We start from the raw sequence: 12,629 nt of genomic DNA on the forward strand, positions 1-12,629 counted from the left end.
TGTGTTTATCACACCAGTTAATTGTTTTTGGCTTTCCTATAAACCAGTACTCCCATACTCCCAAAGACAGCTGAATTGTGATACTATGTATCACACTCTTAACACACTTGTATTTTAATAGCACATTTTTCAATTCCACTATTTTCTTTTCCTCACTATAATTTCCTTGATACTGTCCATGCCATTTGCTCAACCTCCTGCATCATGATTAGTTGCCCTTCATTTTTTTTTTTTGAAATCACACTATGATGTCATAAAATTATTACATGGCACCATGGCACAATTACATTATTGACCTTTTTAAAGTTAAAATTATTAGTAATTAAAAACAATCTTTAGAAGTAGCACTGTGGCACATGGTACCACAGAAAAATAAGGGAAATGTTTAGCAAATACTAATATGCATTACAAGTGTCTTAATCATGACTTCCAAAGGGTCACACTACAACATCAAATGATTTATATTAAGACACACATATATGGGTTTCAAGATCATAGAGAAAATCACAGCTATTATTCTGGGAAGTCTTGCCCTCATTAATCACGCACCAGACATTGTCTGAGGCTGGAGATTTCCTTGAGAAAGGAACAACCAGATCACATCCATCACATGCCCACTCTTCAGTCTTGCAATGAGGCGGGAGAACTGACCGATTATTTTTAGCACTAAAAAAATCAAATTCCCAACTACTCTATAGGAAAACCATACCAGGAGACAGAATTAATCCACAACCATAATGGTATGAGAGGGCTGCATTAAAAGCACCATGGACTCAAAACTAAATGTAAGCAGATTCAGCCAGACTCATCAAGCCAATCATGTCCAAATAGTTCTAATCAAACCTACACAACCTGAGACCCTTGGGATGTTTGGGACACCAATTTCCAGAAGCCCTAGTCAGCTTTTCCAAAAGTCAGGAATTCTGGGAGCTGAAGTCCAAAACACCTGGAGGCCCCAGGTTGTGTACGCTCGGTTTAAATGGATCAGTGAAAAACAGTATGTAAAGACAAAATCATGGAAATCAGATCTGGATGCCATCAAATTCCAGGTAGGCCTACTGAAATAAATAGATCTTAATCTGTCATGGTACATAGATTACATTGATTTCATTGTTTCTGCTTTAAATATCAGTAAATAGAGACATTCTTAAAATTAATGCATATTTTAATACATATTCAAAAAAGTAGAATGTGCTTTTTTGTAAAAACACACAGATGAATTACAATGCTATTAACACAATTCTTTCTTAAGAACTGAAGACTCCCACCATTCATCATCTTTGTAAGCAAATAGAAATATTGCTTTAAGCACATTTGCCAAGTGCTTGAAGAAATAGAGTTTCAGATCAAGAAGAAGAAAACCAAACAGCCCACTGACATACTATAGTTTTGTATTTTTCTTGGGTCATTTTTTTTCCTTGATAAGGAACAACCGCTGGAATTTTCTGTCAAAGTGATGGAATATATACAAAATAAATACTTTGCCATGTTGTTCCTTCATTTCTTTCAAAGGCATGCCATTCCTTATGATTTTTTAAGAATGCCTGAAGGAAAACAAAGAACCTTGAAACCTATTACCCATACTTTTTAACCAGACACAAGATTTCACTCTAATCTACAAATAATCTGTGCATATAAAAACCGACACATTGGTGGCATTTGGGACAAAATTTGCTGTTTTTGCAATGGAGAGTGTGGTGAGGAGTATAGCCACTGAATGTCTCCTGAGGGGTCACTGTGCCCCCCCCCAAGAATATCGCAGTTGCCTCCTCTGCTTTCTTTCTCCAGATGAATGTTTTGTCTGAAGACCTTGTCTGAAAGTACATATCTCTCCAAAGCTAAACCATATGCTACTAAATTCGACAAAAAATCTTCTGGCTGTCTTCTCCATCATCTTTGCCCTTTTCCTCCACAACTTCATTAGCTTGTAAACAAGAAAAGCTGTCCTCTTTGTTTGTTTTGACACTGATGGGGCTTTGAAACCAGCACTACAACACTAGACAGATTGGATTACCTGCCTTAGCTAGTCCTTTTAAGTGTTGTAAAATACAGTACAACAAATAGTTAACTAATTAACTATTATTGTTGCCAGGTAGGAGAAGTGGGGCATTTTTATTTCCAGCTTCAGGAGTCAAAATAATATCATTGGCTTCAGATATCCAATGTTTATTAAGATGCCATTTGCTGCTTTGCCTCAGGCAGCAAAATATGTTGGTGCTTTACAAATAAGAGACAGCAGCAAATAATCTAAAGACTTCTAGTTCTTCTTTGCTAGCTGGCTCTTCCATCATCTTTTAGAAACATTATGGTCATGTTCTTTTGAATCATTCTGACTTATGGTGACCCTTCAATCATGGGGGTTCCTTGGCGAAATTTGTTCAGCGGGTGATTGCCTTTGCTTTCTTCTGAAGCTGGGAAAATGTGACTTGGCCAAGGTCATTCATGGCAAAGATTTAAACCCTGGTTTCCAAAGGTATAATTCTGAGAGTGCCCTGGAAGATCCAACCATTTCATACTGCAGGAAATAAAGCCTGACTGATCACTGGAGGGAAGGATATCAGAGGCAAAGATGAAATACTTTGGCCACATCATGAAATGAAAGGAAAGCTTAGAGAAGACAATGATGCTGGGGAAAATAGAAGGAAAAAGGAAGAGGGGCTGACCAAGGGCAAGATGGATGGATGGGATCCTTGAAGTGACTGGCTTGACTTTGAAGGAGCTGTGGGTGGCGACAGACAACAGGGAGACCTGGCATGGGCTGGTCCATGAGGTCATGAAGAGTCGGAAGCAACTGAACAAATAAACCACAACAATTCCAATGCTGAAACCATTACATCATGCTGGCTCTGTAGGAGTATTATTATCATAAATAGTAATGAGGGACTCAGTTCATTCTTGGACCTTGTTGACTAGAAATGGTCTTATCCAATTGTGCACCTCTCCCCTTCCTCACTGTTAACTCTTCACTATTTATACTTGCCCCATTAATTGAGTTCTCATAACCTACTTTTATTTTAGAAAAACTAAAGCAAATTCAGTATTGAGTGATACAGCTTTCTTTAAATCTTCCATAATGTTATTGTAAACCGTAGAGCCATCATAAATACATAGAAGCAGAGAAGCAGGGCAAGGAAAACAAAGGAAGAAAAATATAAATATTGCCTTTTTCTTCCTTGCAGCATATGGCAAACCTGTCTGTACATGAATATTGGGCTTTTAGAAGACATGGGTCTAGATGAGGGTGGTTTGGGAAGGTACAAACCTCAGCTCTGTTGTAAAACACTATTTCATTTTCCTGCAGGCATAATGTTTGGAAAGCCCAGTGAATGGAAATGTTTCCACCTTCCCAGCTTTTGCACCAAGAATGCAATGATTTATGCCACAAATGGGAAATAAATATGTCTGCAGGTTTTACATTGTATGGTACATCTAAGATATATTATGTATGTCCTTTTAAAGCAGACGTGTTTCAGCGTAAGTGTTTAACAGGGTGCAGCTTGCTGTTTAATTCTTTCAGAATAACTTTTACAAAAAGAAAATTCACATCAATAAGACAGGGTAGCGCCAATTTACTTCATATTACTGAAGTCAGTTCTCTGTTGCATCTGCTTTGTATTATTACTGAATGTGGGGGGGATTTTTTTTAAAAAAAAAATCCTACACACAAAATTCTATTTTTAATAAGGCCAAACATAAAATGCATTAAGGAACAAATAACATAGCTTACTTACTTATAAAACAAACTAAATACGTTATTTAAAATATTGTGCAATTTTTGTTGTTTAATGCCTTAAAGTTGTTTCTGACTTATATTGATCCTAAGGTGAACATATCACAAGTTTTCTTGGTAATATTTGTTCAGAAGGACTTTGCGTTTGTGTTCCTATGAGGCCTAGAGGGTGTGACTTGATTATTCAATAGGTTTCTATGGATAAGCAAAGTTTCAAACATCTCCCAGATTGTATGAGCGTTTAACTTTTTGTAACTCATATTCTTGGGGTACTGTATTGTATAATGATAATAATAATAATAACAACAACAACAACAACAACACATAATAATAATAAATACATCACACAGTCCTAGACACTGTTTGGCTTGTGATTTTGTGATATGGAATGTGATACGGAATCCAGCATCCCCACCAGCTGTAATTGTGATGGTGGTGGGAGCAAGCGGAGGGCCTTCCCGGTGGATCTTAGAGCCCGCACCAGTTCATAGGGGGAGATGCAGTCCTAAAGATAGGCAGGACCCAAACCATTTTAGGCTTTATAGGTCATAACTTGCACTTTGAATTGGGACTGGCTAGAAGGCATGATCATCAAGTTTGCAGATGACACCAAATTGGGAGGGATAGCCAATAGTCCAGAGGACAGGAGCAGAATTCAAAACGATCTTGACAGATTAGAGAGATGGGCCAAAACTAACAAAATGAAGTTCAACAGTGACAAATGCAAGATACTCCACTTTGGCAGAAAAAATGAAATGCAAAGATACAGAATGGGGGACGCCTGGCTCGAGAGCAGTACGTGTGAAAAAGATCTTGGAGTCTTCGTGGACAACAAGTTAAACATGAGCCAACAATGTGATGTGGCAGCCAATGGGATTTTGGCCTGCATCAATAGGAGCATAGTGTCTAGATCTAAGGAAGTAATGCTACCCCTCTATTCTGCTTTGGTTAGACCACATCTGGAATATTGTGTCCAATTCTGGGCACCACAATTCAAGAGAGATATTGACAAGCTGGAATGTGTCCAGAGGAGGGCGACTAAAATGATCAAGGGTCTGGAGAACAAGCCCTATGAGGAGCGGCTTAGGGAACTGGGCATGTTTAGCCTGAAGAAGAGAAGGCTGAGAGGAGATATGATAGCCATGTATAAATATGTGAGAGGAAGCCACAGGGAGGAGGGAGCAAGCTTGTTTTCTGCTTCCTTGGAGACTAGGACGCGGAACAATGGCTTCAAACTACAAGAGAGGAGATTCCATCTGAACATTAGGAAGAACTTCCTGACTGTGAGAGCCGTTCAGCAGTGGAACTCTCTGCCCCGGAGTGTGGTGGAGGCTCCTTCTTTGGAAGCTTTTAAGCAGAGGCTGGATGGCCATTTGTCAGGGGTGATTTGAATGCAATATTCCTGCTTCTTGGCAGGGGGTTGGACTGGATGGCCCATGAGGTCTCTTCCAACTCTTTGATTCTATGATTCTATGATTCTATGATTCTATGACTGGAAACTTATTGGCAGCCAGATAACTTATATTAGAGCCAGAAGCACGATTCTCTCAATCTTGCTTACTAGAGTATTCTTAATTTATTTCCTCAAGAAAACAGGAAGGAGCACATTATCCAACAAGAGACTGCCTACCTCACCACACTAACATAGGATTGCCCTCTGCCCGTCTATTTCAGGTTACAATTTCTGGGATCTGCTATCTTCAGCTGCTTACTAAGTGCATAAATCATACCAATCCAAATATATTTTTCTGGGGATGTTCTCAGAACTCTCAGTGACAACGTTGGAAAATATAGCTATTTTCTCTAAAACAAATGATTACAGACCATGAAGATCACTCTTCCAATGTAGCATAAAGAAGGTTTTGGCATATTAAGGGGGAGGAAAGCCCAACACTTTGAAGGAAGCAGTAGCAAGACTATTTTTGTAGAGACAGAAAGAGATCACTGAACAAAAATCATTTGTATAACTTTTCAATTCTAATGCAAGATGTATTAATGTGTGTGGTGGCAATCCAGATTCAGAGATACTTTTAGAATGATACTGATAATTATCTTGATCCACTTTGATATAGCTGCACCCAGGCTAACAGGTTGTACCATAGGACAGTAAGGGGAGTGCAATCTTATTGATTATGCTCACTCTATCAGCAGCTTTCAGTATCATTGATAACAGTGTCATTCTGCTAAGTCTGGGAACCAAATACGGTGCTTTTATTCCTATTGGATCAGAAGATCCCAGAAGGTATGCTATGAAACCTTTGTGGCACCCAAGTGTATTAGGCATAAAGGATGCCATTACATCTGTCTTGAATCCTATGCTATTTTACAATTTTCATGAAACTGTAGTTACAGATAGTTTGAGATTACTTGGCATCTCCAAGTGGGGCCGAAATCCAATAGAGTCACTGCCAATTAGCTTCAACAGTAATGAGCAAAATGAATCAATGGTCTGATTTGGTATAAGGCAGAGTTCTTTTCTGGTGAGCTGGACACAGCAGGAGATGGATTCATAAATGGAGCCTCTATTAGTGTTATGAGCTAAACTAAAGGAAGTTCACAACCTCTAGCCTTAAATTAGTTCCCCTCAGGTCTAATGCAGACACTCTCTTATTTGTGACTGAAGCAAGACACAGAATCACTATTTCCATCCATGAAGCAACTGATATGGACTGGCTGGTAAAAGCCTCCCTCTCGATGTTTCAGCCACCATTGCTTTAAACTTTTTAAACAGACGGCCAGGTCACAAGTCTCTCAAACTTTTGGAGGGCTGGATTATAATTTGAAAAAAACATGAATGAATTCCTATGCACACTGCACATATCTTATTTGTAGTGCAAAAACACTTTAAAACAATACAATAATTAAAACGAAGAACAATTTTAAGAAATATAAACTTATTAGTATTTCAATGGGAAGTGTTGGTCTGCCTTTGGCTGATGAGATAGGATTGTTGTTGTTGTGTGCTTTCAAGTCATTTCAGACTTAGGTTGACCCTGAGCGAGGGCCGCGTAAATTACCTTGGAGGGCCGTATCCGGGCCCCGGACCTTAGTGTGAAGTCCCCTGCTCTAGCCTCTGAGGGACAGAAGAGCAATCAGCATTTGCTAGACGTAATCCCCTCCTGCATTCCCATTTCCTTTTCCATATATGTCATGTGGTATTTAGATTGTAAACCTGAGAGCAGGGGACTGTCAGATTAATGATTTGTAAGCTGCCCTAGGAGACTTTTAGCTGAAGGAAGGAGGATAAATAAATAAATAAATAAATGCCTTCTTCTCACCTGAACTACAGAAGGCAGCTTTACATCCTAAATGGAATCCTAGTCATGAACATTGCTGCAATCAAAATATTTCTTCATGGGTCATGAAGAATCAAATACTAAAACTTTTATGAATAAGAGCTGCTGGACCTCTTTATGGGAGCCAGAGAAGGTAATGACTGGTTATATTACAGCAAACCTAGTATTATATGTCAAGTGAGAAATAACAGGAGTGGAGAGAAAAACCCTAAAGAGACTAGCCCATGCGTTCATTTCAGCAGGAGGTGAATCAAGCTGTTTAAACACAAATATATAAAAATTACCTTGCTCTGAAGCTGCATGACCTCTTTTGCAAATACACTATCAATGGTAGCTGGCATCTGCTGGTAAAGTGAATTAGAAAGTTCTTTCTTTGCGTTTGCTTTATATTTTGCCTAAAAGATAAAAAGAAGCAATGTAGCATTTCCTTCAACTTCATCACAACAACATTCAGGAGGCAAATTTCATGTTCTGTTTCTCAACAAGGGAGTATTAAAAGGAAGATTTTATCGAGCTCTAAAATTAGAACAAAGGCTTGTAGATCCATCTTTGCAATTCTGATTGAAAGGTTTTGTCCAAGGAATCAGTTGCCTTTATATCAGTGGTTCACAATCTGTGGTCTGTGGACCACCAGTGATCCGCAAGAACTAAAATATGGTCCACAGCCTCACCATTACTACACTGTTGCAACAAGAGTGATTGTTCTCGCAAACCCCTCTTATAATGCCAAGGCTTATTGAATATGGATTTCTATGGGCGAGCAGATGGCGACTACCAGATGGTATATGTTTTGTATCAGAAACTAGAGCTGATGTGGTCTATCCAATGCAATTTTCTGAATCAGCACCACAAATAACCAAACCGAATCTAAAGTTGACCAAAAACTGATTCATAATCCTTTTGTTACTAATGTTGGAGAGTGGTTCCTGGTAAAGTGGTCCCTGCTCAAAAAAAAAGGTTGGGAGCCATTCCTTTATATAGTCTGAAAGAATGAGACTGAGATAATGTCCATATAAATGCACTATTGGAATGTAAAGATTAATAAACTGCTCACTTTCTTCCTTGCTAATTTCTAAGAACATCCCAGTCTCTATCACCTCAGCCAATCCTATTCCATTATAATTCCTTAATTCTTGTTGCTGTTGATAAGCAAACAGTAGTGAATAAGTGAGATACAGGGGAAACAGATGCAGGTAGTGAATGCTGCTGTGATTAAAAAATATCTGTAGAAATGGTTCTATTTAAGGTGTACCTTGGATGGACTGAGAGTTAGCAACCACTGCATTACCCTGAAATATTTTGAGAATTAAATATACATTTCAATGATTGTACAGTAGTCTTTTCATTTCATGTTGCCTCATGAAATAAGGTGTAGCTCTGGAAAATCACTACTGCGTAAATCACTCTGGGACTATAAATATTCCCCCCAAAATACTTTGCAACTTACCTCAGATATAAAAGCAGAGAGATTTTTCACATGCATTAACTGAGGGGTGTCACGTACAAATGTGAACTTGTCTTTAGATTTTTCATATTCTTCTTTATAATGTACCTGTAAAAAAGGTAGGGAAGAGAAACAGAATGGAAAGGGAAAACAGATCAGAAAGTAATTGTGAGTGTGTGCGTGTAACTGTAGGAGTGTAAGGGCAGTCACCAACTTGCAAACATCTGACTTACAAATGATTCATAGTTACAAACCGGGGTGAGACAACAGGAAGTGAGATAAATCTACCCCTAGGAAGGGAAGTTCAATCCTGGAAGAGTTATATTGAGGGAAAGTTGTCTCAGCTAAAGCTTTATCACCAATCCTTGTTTCCATAACAAGTCATTTTTTTCAAAATCCAAGTATTACAATAACAGAAAGCGAGGTGAAATCTTCTAAACAGGGTCACAGATGGCAAAATAAACACCACAGGAGTGTTAACCCTTCCCTATGCTATCCAAAGCTTGTTTGCATATGTGTGTGTGTATGTGTGTGTGTCAACTTACATACAAATTCAGTTTAAGAACAAACCTACAGTAACTATCTTGCTTGTAACCTGGAAACTGTCTGTATTCACAAACAGAAATTATGACTTCTTCAGAATTAATTCTGTCAAGTGGGACAAAGTAAAATATAGAAACTACTGTCAAAACAATCAAAGGAAAGTCCTTTTTCAAATTTTCAGACTCTCCATGGCAAAACACTTTTGAAACACCAAGAAGTTTGAGAAGGAATTCCAATAAAGTCAGGAGAGTCTATATTTAGATAAGAGGTCCTTCTGTCATGTGTGAGACAAATGATAACTTGTATTTATAAATGGGCCACCACAAAACACACAGGTCCACATTACCTCAAATACAGTTATCTTAAATAACAATCATTTCATGCCAGATATTCTGAGTGAAGATCATAAAGCCACAGTGAAGAAGGCCTTGCCTGATGTGCTTGCCTTGAGAAACCAGTTTCTCAAGGACCTCTGCCAAAGAATTTTGAAGTATTCAGAAGACCAAATATTATGACTGTGCAAATTAGATCAAAGAAGTAATGTAATATATTCCAACACAACAACTGGACAAAGATATAACAAGCTTGGCTCACTAAAATGAGCCTACTGGCACACAGATGCCTGGATTTCTCTTTGTTTCCTTTGGTATTTCTATTTAAATTATTTTGTAACTACATTGTTTTTATATTCAGATCTACAATATGGAATTAAACTCCATCTTTAAAATTTGTATTTATAATATTCTGCACACAATACATAGCACTGCAATTGTAATGGAAATTATTTAAGAACAGCTGTGTTCATAAACACCTACTGCTTTAGAGAATTTCCCAGTAATGTAGAGACATTTTAAGATGCACAGAGGACGAACTATGGAGCAGAATTGCCGGTTTCTGGTAGACAAAGCAGAATCCAGCAGAAATTTCACAACTGAATTTATGTTTACTGCCGCATTTGCAACAAAGACATTATCATCTAAAACCAAAGAGGTATGCTTGTTTTCCTCCAAGCTAATGTTTTATTTCTATGAAAATTTAACCAGCCCAATCATGCAACATTCACTATAGTAGTTTAAATAAAATAATTTTGCATCACATTTCTTCAGATTTATATCATGCTTTTTCAAGGTCATGGGCAGTTATCTGCAATACTATGCAACTTTCAGATCTAGAACATTACTTTCTTCCTTCCCCCCTCCTCCTCTGAGTTTCCTTTTTACTTGAGGTACAATAGATGAGTTCCTAAGCACATTCAGTAACAGTATATCAATTGAACTGCTTCCCCTCCTCCTCCCCCACCAAAAAAATCCAGTTCCATTTCAAATTCAGCTCAGTAGATTTTATTGGCAGCCTTTCAAGCAACATCCTGTACTTTGTGGCTTACATTTACCTCATTCAGAAACCGAGACGCTGAGCTTGAGTCAATGCTAGGAATGGGACAGAGAGATGCAGTGGAGGTAAAATGAGGACACTTAAACATTTTTGTTATCATCCCGATCCTCATGCTGGCAGACATCCAGCAGAGTTCCATTAAAGCAGCGAAAAAAAGCTTTAGAACAATCAATGTCCTTCAAGAAGAAGGCTCTTTATGGAAGGTGATGATTCCACTTCATATTATCCATAATGGGCTTGACATGTTTCCAGTTGTCTGTATGTGATGAAAGCATCATCACCAATGAATAACGTAAAGCATGATCCCACTAAAGTTAAATACAGTTAAGTCCCACAGTGTTTTGAATGGGACAGAATGAACCATGACTAATGATGCTACTGAAATCAGTTCAACTTGAAAACATCTGTAAAATAAAGACCATCAGCATGTTATAGACAACATGAAACGGTTTAAGTGCTCAAGCTCCTTTTAATATAGTGTTTAATACATAATTTCAAGACAAATCAATATTATGATCTCCCTATTGCAGATGGTTGCTGTGTGGCAGAAAGATTATAGCACAACGGAAATAGTAGAATTGATATTTACTTAAATTTGAATATTGGCTTTTTTCAAATAACATTTCAAGCCAGCTGACAAAAGCAAACTAACATATACAGTATCAGAAATTCTTTCACATGTCTGTTTGCTTTTAAAATGTGTCCACTTAAGCGACAGGAAAAAATTAGCAATAAGGATAATCTATAATCAAATTTTAATTTCTGTGAAATCTACTAGAACAAGTATGGGCAAACTTTGGCCCTCCAGCTGTTTTAGACCTCAACTCCCACAATTCCTAACAGCCAGTTGGCTGTTAGGAATTGTGGAAGCTGAAATCCAAAACACGTGGAGGGCTGAAGTTTGCCCATGCCTGTACTAGAAGATGCCCTGAAATGCATTTTGGGGAGAAAGGGGGTATTAGTCTAGATAGTAAGTACACAATTCTCCAAGAATCACATATAAGTGTACAAAGACTCATCAGAGCAACAACAAAAATTATTTTCTAAAGGGGCATCACATAGATCATATATCAAAAAGAAAAGAGACCTCCTGTCTCAACACATCCCATGAAATGTAAGGCAAAAACTATATTGCTCTCTATAATACCAGCTGTAACATAGCAATAAACTGAAAGTACGGTAAAAATCACATTAGTATGAACCCTAAGGACAACTTAAGCTGAATCTTTTTCCACATTAGTATCCTTGAATATTACATTCAAAGCTAATCTGTGAAAATGGGTGAGGCAGAGCACCACTAAATACTTAAATTCAGCCCTCATCAAGCTCCTTAGAGTCAGTTTCGAAAGAATTTGGGTATGCATCACCGTCTTTTAAATCCCATCCAAATATGTCAGTGTGCTCGGAATTAAGCTTCTACTGACAGATGAAAAGTGCTGAAAGCTTTGCCAAGTAAAAAAGAAAATATCTAAAAAGACACAAGACAGTCTTACAACGTAAATTTTAAATGACACTACCAACCTTTTCAAACGCATAAATACATTTTGTGGAACGTATTTTTCATTTCTGTTTAATGGTGTTGGGTGTATGCTTGATGTAAGTTTTAAATATTAGTGTTACTATAAATAATTACCCGTAATAAGAAATTAAAGCATAATTGGAAGGCTTTACTCACATTGCTTATCATTTCAGTACATCTTTTAGCAAGTTCCATGTTTTTATCTTCAACAACCGGCTTAAGGAATACCTACAATAGACAGAGAATGGCATTATTAAAATGAGTACAAGTCACGCAGTGAATTCTTTAGCACTCTGAAAAATGTGTCAGAGCCACCCACCTTTCCATCATAATCTTCCTCCTCCTCTTCCTCTTCTTCTTCCTCATTTTCATTCTCTCTAGATTCCTGAAATGGTACTCTCATTTTTTGTTCTGTTGGGAAAATGGGAAAACTTCAGTAAAATAAAATAGCTTGTGTCCTGCTCAACCTATTGACTGTCTCTGCCACTGTTGTCCTGTGGCAAGTTTAACCTCCCTGTGGTTTCTTCCTTATTTAGGCAGCATTTGAAGGGTCTTATCTAAACAATGCAGCACTGAGTGGAGTGAAAGGCATCACAGATGCCCTTGCTATTGACCATTCTTTTAAAAAAGAACCGTTAATCATTTCTTGCAACCAAATTTAAACAACTATTTTTCCTTTGCCACAAAGACATAGCAAACAACAAA

The 12,629-nt window shown here is 37.8% G+C and overlaps 1 protein-coding gene across 6 annotated transcripts in view; it reads right to left on the reverse strand.

Annotated features, from left to right (window-relative positions):
- NEBL (nebulette) overlaps positions 1-12,629 on the reverse strand; it is a 152,716-nt gene that overhangs the window by 42,544 nt on the left and 97,543 nt on the right. For 4 of the 6 annotated variants that reach the window (XM_060782370.2, XM_067470330.1, XM_067470331.1 and 1 more), the window contains exons 2-5: positions 12,244-12,335; positions 12,081-12,152; positions 8,474-8,578; positions 7,311-7,421 (exon numbers count right to left, since the gene is read on the reverse strand). The exons of the other annotated variants lie outside the window; for them this stretch is intronic. In XM_060782370.2, the coding sequence (XP_060638353.2) occupies positions 7,311-7,421; positions 8,474-8,578; positions 12,081-12,152; positions 12,244-12,327 (372 nt within the window). In that variant the 5' untranslated portion in view covers positions 12,328-12,335. The remainder of the gene's footprint in view (positions 1-7,310; positions 7,422-8,473; positions 8,579-12,080; positions 12,153-12,243; positions 12,336-12,629) is intronic. 6 annotated transcript variants of the gene reach the window in all.

Source organism: Anolis sagrei, chromosome 6 (assembly GCF_037176765.1).
Source record: "Anolis sagrei isolate rAnoSag1 chromosome 6, rAnoSag1.mat, whole genome shotgun sequence".
In the NCBI taxonomy this organism is placed as follows: domain Eukaryota; kingdom Metazoa; phylum Chordata; class Lepidosauria; order Squamata; family Dactyloidae; genus Anolis; species Anolis sagrei.